A 20,137-nucleotide genomic window follows, 5' to 3' on the forward strand; every position below is an offset into this window, starting at 1 on the left:
CGTAAAATGAATGTAACTGAACGAGTACAAACATCATCTGTCCATCAAATGGAATAGCTTTATGTTAGTGAACTGGGCTCGTTTGACTAACCAAATGTTGCCCAACAGGAACGATTTCGCACTGCCCTGTGAGAGGCACTTTCAAAATATTTCACTTTCATTTTCCTTCTAATTAAGTCATAACCAAGATTACTGTGGATTACATCAGACCTGTTTTAAACCTGAAGACGAAGGAGCTGTACCAAATCAGTCTCCACTTTAGTGGTTAATCTTCTCATTGCTGTAAACAGAGGAGTCGTTTTCTATTACTCAGTATTATGACAATGCAGTGAGGTTGATTCAAACAGGACTACTGTTACTGAGGGAGCTCTGAGGTATTATAATAATTTTCGCAAATTAAAAGCGCTGATGCCCTTTTTGAGCTGGATTAGTTTTACCTGCGGAGGTGCTGTAATTTGAGTGATTACCGATGAACATAATTTCCAAAAAAACAGGTATTAGAAAATGGCACTTCTGTTTTTGTGACAGGAAGACAAGGCTATCCGCTATAAGGGTGCTTGATTTGACCCAGTTCATTAATCCTGACGTTTATGACAATCCACAACACTTTCGGTGATGGCCGAAAAACAAGGAGAAGGAAAATTGAATATCTTGAAGGTACCTCTCGCAAGGCAGTGTGTTTTCTGTCTTGCTGGGCGGCAGGTTCTTAGTTTCACTTCCACTGCACTTTGATCAGTCACCAAAAGGATATGCTATGATTATGTGTTATAGTTTCGGATAGCCATTGATAACAGGCATCCGGTGTCGTGCTTTGGGGTTTATTTTTGCTGGCAAGTACTGACATAAATGTCTGCATGATGATGTTTCGATCGGGGCTATTTGGGGTAATATTACCTTTATCCTGTACGAATCGGCCAGTCAATTCTCACACAGATTACGTTACCTGATCTCCTCTGGTACAACTAATCCAGTTCGAGTAAGGCTTAAAACTGATCCAGCTCCAATAGAGCTTTATTTAGTAACTACTAATGAATTGTTCAGTAAGCACTATGAAGCTAATGTATCAGTGGTGTATTTCTGAGAGGGATGGCCAGAAGTGTGGTCCCACAAACAGACTCTTGGTATTTAAAGCACAGGGGAAACACTCTTTTAAAAAAGATGGTTCTTCAGGGGTTCTTTACTAAAGATAATGATCTATGAACACCCAGTAGCCCCTTTGCATTATGAAAGGGCTCTTCAGATTAATGGACAACATGCTATACAATATGTAACTTTTTTGAAAAGGCTTCTATGTACCACCAGAAAGAGTTGTTCTATTGTTATTATGTCAAGCTTGTAACAATGGAAGAACCCTTTCTGGTGCTATATAGAACTCTTTTCAAAAAGGTTCTATATAGAACCATCTATAGCAGGTTGTCCATTAATCTGAAGAACCCTATCATAATGCAAAGAAGCCTTTAATCATACAAAGGGGTCTTTGAGTGTTCATGGTTCTATATAGACCCATTTTCTTTGGTAAAGAACCCTTGAAGAACCAAGTACCAAGTGTGTAGTGTTATGCAGAAGAGAGATACTTATCAGTACTGACAGAGCCAGCAGTGAAGTTGGTGGTTGTGGTGGTGGTGTGTTTAGTGTTTATAATGCTCTTATAAACAGCTTGTTTATAACATTAATCAGCAGAATTTTTAATGACATACAGTCAATGATTAGTGAGCCGTTATTGTCATTCACATAGTACAGTTTGCTTAAGTTCACGGTCAAGTTGTGAAATCGCTAAACGCAGAGCGAACTGCTCAAATAGCAGAGATCTGCTTCAAAGAGATACGGCTGCACCTGGAGGAAAAAACAGCCGAGCTCAGAACCTTTACACAGACTTGTTATTGATTTTATGCTGCTCTGTGTTTGTGTGTAACTCAGCTCCACCAGGCGCAGAATGAGTGTCAGAGAGAGAGGGCAGAGCGCTGTAAACTGGAAAGACTGCAGATGCAGCACAATAAGCAGGTAAGGCATCTACGCCCTCTGGTGGTCAAGGTTATTATTGTAAAGCAGGGGTGTCGAACTCAACCAGTGAAAGGACCATATTAGAAAATCTAATCAAATCTGTGGGCTAGAGAAAAAAATGTTTTTATTTCTTTTTTAATTAATGTTGTTCTTTACCCCGAAATGGCCATTGTTTATTTAAAATATCCAAACACTTCCAACAGTTACACTTACAGATACTTGTAGTAGGCCTTAAAATATTACGTGGACACTTGAAATACTCAGAATTTAAATGTCCCCAGGGGCTCGGTCTTTTAGCCCTGCCTATTTGCTTGATCTAGACACCTGGCATCCTTTCTTTGCTGCAAGTTCATCAAGACTTGGGCTCAGTTTCTGAGCTGCTTAGCTGTTAAGTGTTTATATTGGTTGAACTACAGCTGAATTGCATTTTGGTGATATGACTGGTGTGGAACTGTGCATACGTTTGTAGAATTGAGGTGTAACCGCTGTCGTATAGACTGTTGTTGGGGACTATAGTGCAGCATATTGTGAAACGGGCTCATATTAATAGAAAATTAAAATACTTTTGCAGGCTGGATAGGATTGTGTGGTGGGCCTGATGTGGCCTTGTGTTTGACACTTGGGTTGTTATCAGAATCGAGTCAAAATTTGAAGGTTTTATTCTTTAACTTCAGGCTGTGAGTTTCTCTTGTTGTCAGTATAAATTCCAGTCAAAAAAAGTGAAAAAGAATGGATGAGTGGATCAGATACAGCAGTTGTACAAGGTTATAAAGTGCATATCTACAATATGTACTGTTAAAAAATGCGAGCAGTTTATGATCCTGCTGCGACTCCTGCAGCTTGAAGTCGCATTTTGTGTATTTATTTATTTTTTTGTGTGTGTGTTTTGGAGGGGCAACCGGAGAGAAGGACCTCTGACCCCACCTCGGGCTCTGCTAACGGCCCGCTGAGCCCACCCTACTGTGGCCCGTTTGTGCAGGTGGGTCACCAGGGCCTGGAGGGCTGGCCCATCCACTTCCCACCTAGGATGCCCACCCTGAGCACAGCGCCCGGCAGAGACTTCCAGCCCGTCAACCCGGTGAGAGCTAGTGTCTCTGAGTTAATGTAGCACTGGTTTTCACTGCTCTACTGTGCTACTGTTCACACGTTCGGAAACACGATCATATTAATCTTTTCTGTTATTTTACATACAATAACAACTTGAAGATAATTAGACAGCATAATATGTCAAGTATTTTGGGACAAACAATGGAAAATAATATACTAAAATGATGTACAATGTTTTTTTTGTCAAGTTTTCTGAGTGGATACTTGTTCATCACTTCTGAAATATGAGACATTGTGGATATTTACTATAACTTAAAGGGCCCATGTCTATTTTCTAGTATTTTACTTTTCACTTGGGGTCCAGTTGTGACATTTCATATACCAAAAATGTATGAAATCTGGTACATATATGACATTTATGGTCCACTTGAAATATTTTATGTAGTAAAAAAAGTCATATTTCATTTTTACTTGTCCATTCTTCAGTTTCTCTTTAAACGTCATATGGGCTGTTTTGTCATTGTGCTTTTAAGAATGATATAAGATAAATAATCTCTATTCTGATTGGCTGCCCTGTAATGCACCCCTTTCAAACAGCACTCTGAAACACTTCTTACAGCTTAGAACTGAGCTGAAACACTTCTTACAAGTTTGGCATGAGTGGGCAGAGCTAAAGGTCTGTAGGGTGAATAGGTGGATATATTTAAATGATTTGGTTCTTGGGACATCACAGAATTCAAAACAAGGCTGTTTTTGCAACATAATGTATACATATGGACTGGAGAGTGAATGGGATGTTTTAAAGCTTTAACAAATTGCTTAACTACTTTATTATAAATAAGATTCATTAATTCTAAATGCTTTGCAGCTTCCTGAGTCCTTTAAAAATCATCTACAGTTCTTTTTGTCAGCTAAAGGCACAAAGTGGAAGGTCATTGTTCTCAGTGGGCAGTGAATGAGTTGCATGTTATGGAAGCAGAAGTCTGAGAGTCTGTTATTGTCTGTGTATGTGTAGGGTTTTCCTTGGCAGTCATCATTCCCTCCGCCGCGAGGTTCCAGAGGACAGGCAGACCCGGCAAGAGCCCCTCCAGAGAATGCAGGTACACACATACACATACAGAAGTGCTGCTGAATCTATCAAGCATTTTCCCTACCTTATTTACATTCTGTTAAATAGGGCTGGCCCGAATCATGTCGCTAGTATTTGTTTAGTACGTTTCTCAATTCACAAACATTGTAGCCTAAACTACTGCTGATTTGAGTTGTTCTGTCTCCGGTACACACTATTAATAAGACATCGGTGCTGCCTAGTGGATATATGTTGAACTGCAGCAGCAAACATATTAAAAAAATATTGTTTAATAATGACGTTAAATATTGTTGTTTTTAAAGGCGAATTGCACAGAGATTTTTATACATCTTTAAAATTAAATAGTGAAGATGTAAACAAAGTCATTCAGAGCAGTTTGATGTGAAATAAGACATTTTAGACGAACAGAGTCTGAATTGTTCATTGTTGTGGCGAATGGAACCAGATGTCTGCAGTGCTTGATGCACCTGTAAGCTAACTCGCAGACCTTTATTACACAAAGTTGGTAAAAATACACTGTTGTCACAACTAAAACATTGTTAACTTTTTATGTAACTTAATTCAAAGAGGTTTTATTCGGTGTGATTTTAGACCAGAGATGATATAGTAAAATAAAAAATGACAAAAATATATATATATTTTTTTTAAAGCAACGACATAAAATCTGTTGTAGGTTCACTGGTGGTTTTGGACAGTAAATAAAATGTCTATATTTGTGTTGTAGACATTGTGACGTCTGGTTCCTATCACCAGCACTGTAAAGAACTCTGAGTCTGTACGCTTCTCATTGAACCATTTCACACCAAACCACTCTGAACGACTTTGCTGGTCTCAACAATTAAATTCTGCAAAAAAAAAAAAAAAACATTCTTCAACGGTGGTTTTGAGCTACTCGGGTGTTTGGAAAGTATTTGAAACCAATAATGTTATTCGGGTCAGCTCTACAAGTAAAGATGACGCCTCATTTTTACACCTGATTGTGTTGTACCGTGTTTAATCTGATGTGTTGTGTGCTGTTTTGCTGCTGTGGGCAGAAGCAGGAGCAGCCGGCTTTGGAAAGCGCGAACGCCAGACTGCGGACCCTGGAAAGCACTAACAGCTTCAACCCCTCTCCACTGGCACCCAGCTAGTAGCATGATGCCATTTTTCTTTCATTTGGCATGGTGTGATCTCCCCCCCAATGTGTGTGTGTGTGTGTGTATATATATATATATAAATATATATCTCTCTCCAATGAAATGTTGTTTATATACTTAAGTTTTATAAGCCTATTTGTGAAACACTGTTCTTGCAAATTACGAATATATATATATATATATATATATATATATATATATATATATATATATATATATTACCTTTTTAATATTAAGGGTTAACTCTGCTTTATATATACACAGTAATTCTATGCAGAATTAAAGTCAGTTATTTAATGGATGAAAGGATCATTTAAAAAAAGTAAGACGATATACCTGCAGAGTTGAAAGAGGACCAGTAAAAGAAATGGTTGTTTAACCACTTCAGTTTATTTACTGACACACTGAAATCAAGAGTGTAGCCTTTCTGTCTATATTGATGAATAAAAGACATGGTTATTCTGAAGAACTGCTTTCTGGCACTTGTGAGCTGATTTGAAGACAGACAGTGGTTGAATTACAGCTGTCCTGTAACTCTGTAGGTAAATTGTCTTGGAAATGTTCCACAGTAGAATGTATCTCTATTTATTCAATGGCCAACGTCGTGATGGCCACTCTTTATTTTGCGTATCCACACGCCGGTCACCAGCAAGTGACTTAATACCCATCATCTGCCCTTCACTTACAAAAGCCATATACAGCACTTCTCAACCTTTTACATTTTGGGACTTCTGTGTGATTGAAACAAAAGTGTAACAGATTCTTAAAGGGGAATTCCACCAATCTTTCAAAAATTCTGCGTAATTCAATCGGTGAGATGTAAACAGTCTTTCAGAGTGGTTTGAGGTGAAATTGTTCAGTGTAGACAAACTTGTATTTCTTTACAGTGGTGGTGATGGGAACCAGGCGTCATGAGGTCTACAAGGCAAATATTGCCATATGTAATGTTGATCTTGATAAAATAGTGGTAAATCTGTTCTTTAGGGACTCTTTTGCCTTCAGCATCCACCCCAACTTCTCTACAAAGGCAAACTACTCTGAAAGACGTTGTTTACATAAATTAACAATTTAATCATGCAGAAATTTTGAAAAATTGATGGAATTAAAATTATTTGTTATGAAGTGAATCGAGAGGTCATATGATGAAGGCTTTTTACCCTTCATGTTGACGGTTCTGAAGTGGATTCCTACTGTTGCAAATGAGATGTGATGAGAAATTCTTTTATATTCTGCTAGTTTCCTACATTCGCAGTGATGATGGCGTGTGGTTCATCGTCCTAGTAATGCTGTTCTTTGTGTACTGTTTATGTCTCCCTTATATACTATATCTGTGTGAAGACTGGTGGTGTGACTGTGTTGGCTGTTCTGCTGACCCAGTGACATACAGTGGGCCAAAAACAAAAAAAAAACAAACAAAAAAACCCTGATTCCATGTGAAAGCAGCTCATCTGTCTGTCCATGCACTCTTATCCCTTCATTTAGAGCACCAGAGGAGAATGATGATGCTCCCTTTAAAGCAAAGGGTCCAAAGATATCGTCCCAAATTTGAGCTGAGATTTTTTGGGGAATCCTCCAGCATCTTTCAACCTAACCTCCATTAGCCCATTGAAGCAAGTGCCCATTGAGTTCCTTTGTAACTATGTTGTTGCACTGGTTTTCTGTTCTTTTACGAGGAAGAGTTATTGTGATAATCATTTGTGTGCTGCAGATGAAGCAGATCAAGCAAGTTGAAAACATGTTGGAGTTTCTCTTCAAGCCACACTTTCACCCCTTTTACCCTTTGGTGTGCTGCTCAGACTCATGTTGATAGGGACTCCATTTAACGTGTTTGCTTTGAAGTTGTTGGCCTCTAAGGATCTTATCTTCCTAAACTGTTTGCTGAAAGCGTGATGCAACATTTATCATGTGTAAATATTAGTGACATTGGACAGGCCTTTCTATCGAACATGTGCTTGAGTAGAAACAGTTGAGCGGATTACGTGTCAGTGTGTAGGAGCTGAAGTGTTCTGTGAGCTCAATGGCACTTTGGGATGTTTTGCTATTATTTATCGGTCACTGTAATTTACTGGTTGGTAGTTTTGTGCTTTTTTCGGAGTGAACTTTCTTGCCCCCTGATTAGGCGAAAGCACATCTCAAGTGAATCTTTTATATTTGATTAGCATAATAAATATATTCTTAATGTCCCAACCTCCAGAATGTGTTCGTAAGCGCTACGGTTCTCCAGCAGAAGTTACCTAAAGGTCGATTTGCGATGCCTCAATGTATTTAAAACATGTAAAGTTACTTGGACTCACTTTGTAACGCGTAACAAGGCTTTGGCGGAATGCAAAAAAACTTCAGTGTGTCTAACAAGTAATAAAAAACAGAGGGGACCATTTAGAACATCTCAAAACTGTGAAGTTTTTCTTTAACCGTGTGAGTGGGGATCTGCATGCACCAGCAAAACAGCAGTACCACATTAAAAAAAATGAAATGATTAGTTTAATCATAAGTGTGAATAACTGTTTGTTTTTACATCTTTAAATTTTAAAGTATATATATATATATATATATATATATATATATATATATATATATATATATATATATAGTTTTAAAAATGTTAAACATTATTATTTCAGCATTTACCAAATTGAACTATTTAAGACGTGTCCTAATATTTATTTTTTAAAACTTTGTGATCAAGGTGGACCAGACAAAATGCAGCAGCAGAACAGCAGCACTACATTAAAAAGATGGAAAAAACAGAAATAATAAGTTTAATCATGTGTGAATAACTTTATTGTAAAATTTATTTTTTTGTAAATGTTTAAATTTAATTTTTAAATGTTCAATTTTTTTTCCTGCCCCTTGATTAGGCGAAAGCACATTTCATGTAAACCTTTTAATTTGATGACCATAATAAATATGCTCTAAAAGTCCCAACCTCCAGATAATAGCAGATTGGCCTTTAGAATAAAAAAATAATGTAAATTTAATTTAATTTAAAAATGTATTTATTTTAACTGATATTACATTGTAAATTTGTAAAAACAATTTTGAATTTAAAATTTTTCAAATTGCTAAATTTTCCAATTATTTTAAATTTAATTTTTACAATTCATTTTATTTATTTCTATAAATTATATTTATTTTTACATTTTATATTTTACTTTTTTTTACATTAAAATTGTAAAATGTTACATTCATTTTTAAATTTTAATATATATATATATATATATATTAAAGTTATACATTATTATTTCAGCATATACATGACTAAGATGGGGAAACTTAAAAAAGAATCCAATCAATTAAAAAAATGCAATAATGTCTTAATTGACTGACATCCAGTCAGTAACTGTGCAGTTCATTCCATCACTGTAAACTGGCTGTTGATCACAAGCTCACTGTACAAAGTCTAAATCGGTCATTTTTAAAACGATATGTGCTGCTGTTCAGAGTTAAGTAAATACAGAGTGAATTTCCAAAAAAAAGAACAAGGTACAACGTCTTGCGCTGAAAACTTTATTGACAGGATGTCCAGACAGGCTTGAGCAGGGCTGAGTGGTCAGGCCAGGAGGATGGACGTGGCTAAAGGGAAGCAGCAGAGCAGCCTGAATGCACTGAAGAGCCGCTCTGGCCCCGAGCCTCCGGTCAGGCTTTGCAGAGAGTCTGCTTTCAAACCTGACCTTCATCAACACATCCCATCTCCAGCTCCACCAGCCAGCCCTGCCGGGTGACCTGACTCACTCTTCTCCTCAGTCTAAAGCAGCATTCTTCACAGCCAGTCCTGAACGGTGACGGAGCTGGACAGTTCAGAGGTTTCCTCACCCAGACAGGCCTGACTCGGTTCACCAAGACCTGTTCAGCTCTGTGGCCCTTCAGGACTGGAAGTGAAGAACCTTGTAATTCTCTCATTTATAAAAGGTTGTTTTTTTGACATTGTGGTTCACTGGAACATGGTAAATAGACACAGAACAGGATTAGTCTAAATCATATTAGATTCTGGAGTCGATTAGTGTTTGGAATACTGTTGACTGAACAGACGGATGATCTCGTTTCGGACTTCAGAGACTTTCACCCTCGGAAACCACCTCATCAAAGGCTTCCCGTTCGGTCCGACCAGAAACTTCTCGAAGTTCCACTTAATGTCGCTGACCTTCAGCGGATCCCAGAACAGCCTGTTGGTGGGGTTCCCGAAGCTGTCGCCCACAGGTGGGCAGGCGTTCTAGAGAGAGAAGGAGGGAGGGAGGGAGAGGGAAAGGATTACATTAATCCCACCTTAATTTAAATCCCACTCAGTCTGCCAGGTGGGGTTTCGAATAAAGTAAAGCCTTAAAGCATCTACGTTTCAGGGCAGCGCTGATAAAAGGATTAGATGAAACACTGCCTGGTCGCTGTTACTGAGCAGACATCTATAGCTGTGGCTATACAATGGCTGCTTTTTCAGTTCAGCTTATATGATCTGTTATAGTCCTGGGTCAAAGAAGGTTAAAGGGGCAGTTCAGTGACAAAAACACAAACCAGTCCACCAATTTTTTCCACATTTCTGCATGAACTGCAGTCGTTCAGATTGGTTTGAAGTGAAATACTGTTACAGAGAAAGGAACAGTCATGATTGTTCACACTGATGGTGAGAGAAACTAGACGTCCTTGACTCTTGATTAGGCGAAAGCACATTTCATATAAACCTTTTACTTTTGATAACCATAATAAATATATATCTCCCAACCTCCAGATAAAAGCAGATTTGCAATTTTTAATTTCATTTTAAAATTTTTATTGAAAAAAAATCCATTTGAAATTAAATTGGTTTTGCATTTGAATTCTTTACCTTTTGTATATATATATATATATATATATATATATATATATATATATATATATATTCAGTTGTTACATTTATTTTTAAATTTTAAAATATATTTTTCTAAAAACTGAGAAACTTGACAGACAGAGCAGCATGGTGGCGCAGTGGGTAGCGCAGTTGCCTCACAGCAAGAAGGGCCTTGGTTTGATTTCTGGCCAGGTGGCCAGGTTCCTTTCTGTGTGGACTGTCAGGCCAATTGGACACGCTAAACTGTCCCTAGGTATGAATGTATATGTCTGTCTGCCCTGTCCAGGGTGTTTCCTGCCTTCCACCCAATGGCCGCTGGGATAAGCTCTGGCACCCATCGGCCCAGAAGGATAAATGGTTTTGAAAATGTGTGTTGAAAACTCACTTAAAAAATCCAATAAATTAGTGATTAATAAGATAGTGGCTCGGTTGGCCGACACCCAATCAGTGACTGTGCAGTTCATTCCATTACGGAGTCAGAGTTGTTCACAGTTGATGCGAACCAGATGCCTCTAAAAGTAATTACACAAAATGTTACACAGCCAGACATGGTAGAGTAGCTGAAATCTATACTCAAAGGTGTTTTTACTACTGATACTGATAACAAAGCAATGACTCAAGTAAAAGTAAAAGTCACTTCCCAAAAACAACTTGAGTAAAAGTACAGAAGTATGAGTTGAGTAACTTATAGAACCTCAGTGGAGCTTCTTACAACATCCAGCATCTTATCAGCACGGAACCTGAAGACTGTACAGCTCTATTCTTCTCTTTTTCTGATTCTTTTGGTCTAAAATAAAATGGTAAAGCTCTAGAACCTGAGGCGAGATCACAAAGCGGATCAGATGTCACCAACAAAACAGAGTAATTCAATGCAGTAAAAGAATTAGTGACCAAATATGAATGACTACAATGTAAAAAGCTCCTTTAGTCACTAATATATTTGAGTAGAAGTAAAGAGATCAGGATTATGAGCACAAATTCACCAGTATTTCACTTAAGTACACAAAGCTCAGTAAATGAGACTAAGCAGCGTGATGATCAAGACAATGAGTGTGTTTTCATGCACTCAATAATCCGATCATAATCGGATTTCTGCAGTTATCCGATTATTCAAATGGCTATGTAAACACCATACTACGATCTAGACATCTGATTAAGAAATCTGATAAAGAGAGCTGGATTTTAGCCCAGTAATCAGATTTCTCAGTGCGTGTAAACTCTTACTCTGATTTCTTTCGGATTTCTCAGTCTGCACATGTGTGAAAACAGACGCCGGTACCAGAAATAAGTAAGCAGCGTTGCAGCGAAACACTTTGGAGCGACGCGGAAACCAAATCCATTCTTGACGAAATGAAGGATTTAAATATTCTTCATCTTCTAGATGATGTATGTTCATATAAATTGGGCGATGTTTAAAAAAAAAGAAAAAAGCCTGGGTTTTCGATTATTAATCCGATTATTGCCTGACTCTTAAAGACCTCAAGATTCCCCTATTATCTGATTACTCAAGTGCATGTAAACGTGTTGATTGGATTACTGACAAAATCTGATTTTCTACAGTTATCGGATTATTAAGTGAATGTAAATGCCGTTAAGACTTAAGTAGAAAGGTCTTTACCTTCAGGAAGGTGAACAGGCTTTGCTCCTTCTCTCCATTCACATTGCCTTTTTCAAATAGCTGGAAATTTGGAACGAAGCCGTCGCCTGGACGGACATGCCTGTGAATGCAAACAGAAAGTTGGTAAAGTGCTGTAGGTGTGTCTCCAAGGCAAACAGAGTCTAACTGGGCGTCTAACACCATGGAAGCATCATTCAGGATGCTAACTAGGTCAACATAGAGCCGAGGCCAAAGGAACTTGGCCACCAAAATGTAATTAATCACACCAGTGAAAAGTCACATTTAACCCAAACACAGCTGGTCAGATGTTTACAGATGTTTTCTGTACTAGTTTTGCTCTGGAGCTACGAGGCTAATGTAGCTAACAAGTAATGGAGGCTTAAGCCACATCGATTAGAATGATGCAACATAATTCCAAGGTCTATTTCTGAACCCTTGGGGGGGCCTGATCAGCACCTACACAAGGGGTCTCATTCACACACCAGCAATCATGTTCTTTTGTCTGTAAGAGTAGAGCAAGAATGCAAGATGTATGCAAAAGTGTGAACACCCTCAGTCAAGTTCTGTTCATTTGCTGAGTTTAACATGTTGAAAAATAACTTAAAATGTGCCATAACTTTTGCACAGGCCACATTTTATGTTTTGTTTAATTTTCTAATCTGTTAAATTCAGCAAATAAACAGTAACTATGCATTAAAATGTGCAGAAATTTGTAGAGATGCTTATTTTCACTTACATCAACAAATTTAATTGGGACTGGGTGTTTCCAAACTTCTACATAACATTATAGTTATTTAATTTTAATAAAGAAACCATGTAAGAAAATCTCTACATCCACTGTGTTTCTCACAAATAATATTAAATTAAAGGTCTCTTTTGGTTTCTGGTGGTGGTAGCAAACAACAGCTGCCTTAAAGCCTGAATTTTGTCTGCACATTTGTCCGTTTTTATAGATAACTGTGAGTCATACAGTGTCTGAAACCACATAATAATAGATACTGAACAACTCGACATGGTTCGAGGGGTGTGTGTGATGATTTAGGCATGTAGTTAGCACCATGCTAACTGACGAGCATGAGCTTCCAGTACTTGTTAGCTACGTTACCTTCACAAAAAAGTATACTTAAAGTTCATTTTATTAAGTAAACATAAATACAGTTATATTTCCCCAAGTATACTTTATGTACTAAGTATACTAATATCAGTGTACTATTTCAATACTGGGACTTAATTGGCCCACTTTTGCATGTAAGAGTAGTAAACTTTGAGTAAACAATCCGTTTACATCTAGGTTTTTATTTTGTACTGCAACTATACAGTGCACTATACTAAAAGCGAACGTATAGTACTGTTTACTAGTTATATACTTCAGCCCACTTTTTAGTTTATGAAAGTATAGACTCTCACTAAACTACTAGTTTAATAGTTTTACACTGCAAGTATACTTGTAAATTTTCTTTACATTAATTTAACATAACAGAGTTGTTGGAAGAAAACCTTGTATCTCCAAAATGGTGACTTTACAGGAGAAGAAAAAACATAGTTTACTTTTAATGTAAGTCAATGGAACCAGACTTTTAGGCTGTTTCTTTTGGTCCATTCATCATGAAATTTACACACAATGTAAAGAGCAACAGGCAATTTCAAATAATGCCAAAAACTAAAAAAATGACAAAGATGGAGATACGAGGTTTTCTTCTGACAACAGCGATAATACTTATAATTCACTAGCTTATATATCATTTTTTTGCACTTTAAAGTATACGACTAGGTTTCTGTTTAGGTATTTTTTATGCTTGAAATATACCTTGAACTGTATTTTAGGTACCTGATGTTAAATAATATGAACATTCACACATATAAACAAATGATACTCAGGATTAGAAACATATTTGTTTTCTTTGTAAATGAAAAAATGATCAATAAATATTGTATTTGATGCCAAATTATAAGAACATAAGAGCTCAAATCGACGTTCTAGTTCAAAACAAAACACAACAAACACACAGTTTGATGTCATGGGATTTCTGTCATGCAGCCTCTCTGAAATCTACAGAAGTCCAGAGAGGCCATGTGGTAGTTATCATTTTCTGGATTGTTATCTTGAGATAACAAGTTAACTATTTTGGGATCTCAAGATAACGAAGTTGTTGAGATATAGAGCTATTTATCTTGTGCTGTCAAGATAACGAAGTTGTTATCTTGAGATAAGGAGTTGACTATCTTGTGATCTCAGGATAACGATCCAAAAAAATTCTAGCAACAGCTCATGGCCTCTCCAGACTTCTGTAGAAATCAGTCTCTGGCTGCCCACAAACAGGTTGTACTTCTCTACAATTTGCATAAAAGATCGGGTTCAGCTCCACCCGTGTATTATTTACACTAAGCTATTCCGCCCCAAACTACACACCAAGTATACTTACACTTTATCACTTTATGTACAGGGCAAGAATGCTTAATTATACTTTTCTTAAGCACATCTCGATAAAGAAATTAGGAAACAAACACAAGCCAAATGACTTAGACTTGTCTGTATACTTGTCAGTATAAACCAAGTATACTTAAGTATAACTTTGTTTAATATTTTAGTATTTAGTACTTTTACTACTTTCATAAGTACATTAAAAGTAAACTGAAAGTGCACTCACCTAATTTTAGGTTAAACATAAGTATACCAATAGCACTAATTTGAATAAACGTCTTTTTTGTAAGTGTAGACTTGTAGCTAAAGTGCAAAACTAAAGAATCACCAAATATGTCTTGACTGACCGACTATATTTAAGATAAAGGGGAAATTATGCATACTTTGAACCTTTTCCCCCCCTGCTTAGCTCTTTAAACTGAGCCCAGTGTTGCCTTAAGACAACATATAATATATGCTGTGATTACAAAGTGCTGAGTGCCTCCTGCAGGCCTGGGCTAAGAAACAATAGACTGTGTCGCTTGAAGACCACATAACTGTTGCCAAACTGGTCTTCCTGCCCGTTAGATGTCTCTTCTGATTAAAAACTGCTGACAGATGAACTGTTGGCTGTTGTTCCAGTGGTGATCTATGACTCCAGCTTCATAAAGCTGCACTTAAAAGGCAATTTGATCACTGCTAAGATCTCCTCTATACTTATAAAGCTACTCACTTTAGGGTGGCCAAGATTTCATTATTGGACCCGGGCTCTTGTAACCCGAATTGGTTGCAAGGAAATCCGAGGATGGTGAAGCCCAGATGCCTCAGTTCATCATGTAGTGCATTCAGTTCTGAGTGGGATAAGAAGAGAGTACCAAAAGACCATTGGGTATTTGTCAGTACACTGAAGTAAGCATTAGGCTGGATGGACTCATTCATTTCCACACAAATATTTTACTATCAATGTTGTCTTTGAGTTTGCTTGCTTTTGGCCGTAATTGTGTTGACGTAATATATACTTTGTTCATGTGGAAATTATGTACAAATTTTAATTCAATGTATTTTCCTATGTGACAGTAACATTACATTACAATAAGACACCAGCAAGGGTTAAACTCAAGCTCAAATACTTCTACTAACATTTGTACCAGCTCAAATATTGACACGCATACAGTGTCAGTGTCCTTGGACGAGCTTTACATGTTTTTAAAGTGTTTTTTTTTCCTGCCGCTTACCCACATACTGGAAGGTAAGTCCTCAGAAGCTGGCCACGTTCACGATGAGGACGTACTTCCCAGCATACTGACGCAAAGGAACGTAACTCCCATTCATAGTTTTCGCTCCATAATCAAATATGGAGCCGTCCACGTCCTGGTTACATAACTGTAAAATAGATAAATGAATTAATGAATGAATTAAAGAAATGTAATATTTATTCTGTACACATTGAAGATATTTAAAGGCCCCATATCACAGAAATTAAAATCCTTTAATTCCTTTTTGGAGATTTTGATGAAGTATGTAAACACAAAATCACACAGTCCATATGTGAAAACCAAGCTGTTATGAAGTCATTGTTTTTGTGATGTCACAAAAACCATCACATTTGCATAAACCAGCCTATTCAGCCTCCAGCGGTTTGGCTCTGCCTGTTCCCGCTGAAGTTATAGGGAGTCTTTCAGCCCAGACTGTTTTGTGAATGAGGCACAATACAGAGCAGCCAATCAAAATGGAGATCATTTGCATAAAACAGTCTAGATGGATGAAGAGAAGTTCATAAATGGTCATGTAAAAATGAGTGGATTGCTTTTGGTGCACAAACCCAAACAAACATTATAAGTAGACCCCAAATGCAATACAGATGTTGGTTATGGGCCCTTTAGAGGCAGGTTAGATGGGGAAATACTGCGTTTTCCTTCGGTACCATGATGTATTTCTGAGTAAAACACTGTATCAGGGAGGGTCTCTGAGCTGGCTGAGTGTTTTCACTCAATCACAGGTTGGGAGGGGGAAGTGAAACATGGTATTATTAGTTAATATTATTACATTTTGATGGAAGGATATGAAAAAAAACAAGAATTCTGTCTTTTGAATCTGATCTCATGAATCATGTCCAGTCAATCATGACCAGGAACGTAGGTTACATTACAATTTCGGGTTGACTTTAAAGGTGCATTATAAAGGTACTTTTTAAAACAAAGTGGAAACACAGACACCGGATGTGCTATAAAGACAAATAAAGGACGATATGTGAGCACAGGAACCGGTGGTGAAGTATAATTGCTATTATGACATTCTTTGGTCAGCCATATCCCAGTTGTATCCCATACTAGTTGATGTAAACCATATTCAAAAATCAGTGGTACAGTGCAGTATTGTTATATACACATCTTATATACATATATTTAACAGTATATCAGTATAAACTGAGTGTTATATTTGCATTTCGAACCTTGAGTTCACCAGTCAAGAACATGACCTACATCCAAAATAAATGCAAAGTCAGTATTCAAACATTGCATCGAGCTAAACTTCAGTCAATATTTTCCATCTGAGTTGAGCAATGTCTGGTACACCTCAGTCTGCCACAGTGCCAAAATATCTCATCAAAGTAGAATAAATAAGCAAATCCATAAATACTGGTAAACTGGTGCAAATGTACACAGCAAAGTACCTACAGTACTTCACAAAAGTCAGAGACCACCCTCCATTTATTTAATTCCCAGTCAAAACAACCATTCAGTACAAGTTATTCATTTTCCAGGAAATATTTCCAAAGAAATAATCCATTTGCATAAGGAAGAGGAAGTCAAAGGACAATGCGTGAAAAAGAAAGTGATGAAAATGATGAAAAGATGCAGAGAAAATGGGGCTCCCAACAACCACCTGGAAGACCTGGTAGACCAACAGAAGATAAACAGCACTTTTCAGATCTGAAAACATCCACAGGTGTTTCTGTCCATCCTTCCACTGTGAGAAGACGACTCAGCGCTGTGGGTCTGAAAGGATGTGTAGCTGTCAAGAAGAACCTCACTGAGAAAAGGAGACGGACACATCAAACAAAGAAGCTGAACAATGGACTGACCACCCCAGAGTCCAGACCTCAACACCACTGAATGGGTTTGACATATTGTACGTTACACTCTTAAAAACATCTTAAAGGCAATGGTTCTATATAGAACCATGAACACTCAAAGAGCCATTTGCATGATCAAATGATTCTTTGCATGGTGAATTGAAGGAGAATGTGTTGTATCTGGTTCTAGATAGGACCTTTTTTGAAAAGGTGTCTATACAGCACCAAAAAGGCTTCTTCTATTGTCACAAGCTTGCCATCATAAACAATAGCAGAACCCTTTTTGGTGCTACAGAGAACCACTTTCTATATGAACCATATGCAACTCATTGTCCATCAGTCTGAAGAACCATTTTACCATGTAAACAACCATTTACATGTTGTTAAGAGAGTACTATAGTTAATGAGGAGCCTCCTTTCTTAGAAAACACATTAAATATGAATATTCTGGCATTGTTTAAGCATAAAAATACTCATGGACGTGTCTAAAATGGTTTTACAGACGACACAGGTGTCTTAAAGTGACCAAAACCTCAGAGCCAACGAAGCTGAAGACGTTATTTAGCATTTACTGCTGAACGACGTTGCTTCACAGGTTAACAACCTGCTGCGAACCAGCCGCTTCTGAAGGCTTCAAGCGGACACGGGAACGTCGGGGCAGTAAGAGTTACTGAAAATGTAAGACATTAAATGCGCAGCTGGTCTTCAGTCTCAAAGAAAATCAGCCAACAGTGACTTTCTTTCCTCAGGAAAGCAGTTAATCTGCCTCCTGTGGTGTAAAAGCTAACACGACGCCGCGTCTTCGTTTTCTTTTACACCGTTGCCTTGGCAACGAGCCCCGGCTGCTTGTTCTCATAGAAACGAAGAACATAAATGTAAACAATCACTAAATAAACGAATCTGCAAACACTGTGATACAAGAACATGAATATCTAACAACAAATGCAAATACTAAAATATATCATCTCTAAAATCCATCATATCCGGCGACAAATACGATTAAAGGAAAAAAAAAAACGTATTATATTCAGCAGTGTGAACTACTTTATGCAGGCTAACGTGCAGTTAGCTGGATGTTCATGTGAAAAAAGCTATTTAAGCTGGTGTAGCTGTTAATAGTATGTTGGTTGTTGTGGTGTAGGTGTTACCTGTGTGTTGGTCGTTGTAGTGTAGGTGTTAGCTGTGTGTTGGTTGTTGTGGTGTAGGTGTTAGCTGTGTGTTGGTTGTTGTGGTGTTAGCTATGTGTTGGTTATTGTGGTGTAGTTGTTAGCTGTAAGTTGGCTGTTGTGGTGTAGGTATTAGCTGTGTGTTGGTTGTTGTGGTGTAGGTGTTAGCTGTGTGTTGGTTATTGTGGTGTAGTTGTTAGCTGTAAGTTGGTTGTTGTAGTGTAGGTGTTAGCTGTTTGTTGGTTGTTGTGGTGTAGGTGTTACCTGTGTGTTGGTTGTCATAGTGTAGGTATTAGCTGTGTGTTGGTTGTTGTGGTGTAGCTGTTACCTGTATGTTGGTCGTTGTGGTGTAGGTATTAGCTGTGTGTTGGTTGTTGTGGTGTAGGTGTTAGCTGTGTTTTGTTCGTTGTGGTGTAGCTGTTACCTGTGTGTTGGTCGTTGTAGGGTAGGTGTTACCTGTGTGTTGGTTGTTGTGGTGTAGGTGTTAGCTGTAAGTTGGTTGTTGTGGTGTAGGTGTTACCTGTGTGTTGGTCGTTGTAGTGTAGGTGTTACCTGTGTGTTGGTCGTTGTAGGGTAGGTGTTAGCTGTGTGTTGGTTGTTGTGGTGTAGCTGTGTCCTGTGTGTTGGTTGTTGTGGTGTAGGTGTTACCTGTGTGTTGGTTGTTGTGGTGTAGGTGTTAGCTGTGTGTTGGTTGTCATAGTGTAAGTATTAGCTGTGTGTTGGTTGTTGTGGTGTAGGTCTTACCTGTGTGTTGGTTATTGTGGTGTTACCTGTATGTTGGTCATTGTGGTGTAAGTGTTACCTGTGTGTTGATTGTTAGGTGTTATCTGTGTATTGTTGGTGGCTGTGTAGGTGTTGGCTGTGTGTTGGTTATTGTGGTGTAGGTGTTAGCTGTGTGTTGGTTGTTGTGGTGTAGGTGTTACCTGTGTGTTGGTTGTTGTGGTGTAGGTGTTAGCTGTAAGTTGGTTGTTGTGGTGTTACCTGTGTGTTGGTTGTTGTGGTATAGGTGTTAGCTGTAAGTTGGTTGTTGTGGTGTTACCTGTGTGTTGGTTGTTGTGGTGTAGGTGTTACCTGTGTGTTGGTTGTTGTGGTGTAGGTGTTACCTGTGTGTTGGTTGTTGTAGTGTAGGTGTTACCTGTGTGTTGATTTTTGTGGTGTAGGTGTTACCTGTGTGTTGGTTGTTGTGGTGTAGGTGTTACCTGTGTGTTGGTTGTTGTAGTGTAGGTGTTACCGTGTTGATGTTATGGTGTTACCTGTGTGTTGGTGTGTAGGTGTTACCTGTGTGTTGGTTGTTGTAGTGTAGGTGTTACCTGTGTGTTGGTTGTTGTGGTGTAGGTGTTACCTGTGTGTTGGTTGTTGTAGTGTAGGTGTTACCTGTGTGTTGGTTGTTGTGGTGTAGGTGTTACCTGTGTGTTGGTCGTTGTGGTGCAGGTCTGCAGTGAGGGCAGCAGCAGGAGCAGCAGAGGAAGCCAGGGCTTTCTGCAGGACTCCATCAGGAGGAGCTCCTCTCTCTGTCCTCGTCTCTTTCTCTTCTTTCTCGTTTCTCTTTCCTCTTCTTTCTCACCCTCACACGCACACTCCCTCACTCACTCTCTCTCCCTCTCTCTGTCTCGTCCTCGTCTCTGCCTCTGAAAAACTGTGACGCACACTCCTCTGACCAATGCGATCACTCTACTCAGAGAGAGAGAGTGAGAGAGAGAGAGAGAGAGAGAGAGAGTGGGTGAGAGAGACAGAGAGAGAGCCACAAACCACTGACGACACCCACATTTTTATTTTTAATTTC

The 20,137-nt window shown here is 38.3% G+C and overlaps 2 protein-coding genes across 8 annotated transcripts in view; one reads left to right on the forward strand and one right to left on the reverse strand.

Moving 5' to 3' along the window:
- tnip1 (TNFAIP3 interacting protein 1) overlaps positions 1-7,653 on the forward strand; it is a 52,191-nt gene extending 44,538 nt beyond the window's left edge. For 5 of the 7 annotated variants that reach the window (XM_036576898.1, XM_036576897.1, XM_036576896.1 and 2 more), the window contains 4 exons: positions 1,918-2,001; positions 2,891-3,079; positions 4,064-4,148; positions 5,173-7,653. In XM_036576898.1, coding sequence (XP_036432791.1) covers positions 1,918-2,001; positions 2,891-3,079; positions 4,064-4,148; positions 5,173-5,234 — 420 coding nt within the window. In that variant the 3' untranslated portion in view covers positions 5,235-7,653. The remainder of the gene's footprint in view (positions 1-1,917; positions 2,002-2,890; positions 3,080-4,063; positions 4,149-5,172) is intronic. The other 2 variants (XM_036576893.1, XM_036576894.1) reach the window with 2 other exon arrangements.
- Positions 7,654-8,767: 1,114 nt separating this feature from the next.
- On the reverse strand, positions 8,768-20,014 carry gpx3 (glutathione peroxidase 3). The gene is made up of 5 exons (XM_036576901.1): positions 19,761-20,014; positions 15,348-15,495; positions 14,846-14,963; positions 11,712-11,811; positions 8,768-9,484 (listed from the first exon to the last, which is right to left on the reverse strand). The coding sequence occupies exons 1-5, from the start codon at positions 19,845-19,847 to the stop codon at positions 9,272-9,274; spliced, it is 666 nt and encodes a 221-aa protein (XP_036432794.1). The 5' UTR covers positions 19,848-20,014; the 3' UTR covers positions 8,768-9,271.
- Positions 20,015-20,137: the final 123 nt, after the last annotated feature.

Source organism: Colossoma macropomum, unplaced genomic scaffold, assembly GCF_904425465.1.
Source record: "Colossoma macropomum unplaced genomic scaffold, Colossoma_macropomum, whole genome shotgun sequence".
Taxonomy (NCBI): domain Eukaryota; kingdom Metazoa; phylum Chordata; class Actinopteri; order Characiformes; family Serrasalmidae; genus Colossoma; species Colossoma macropomum.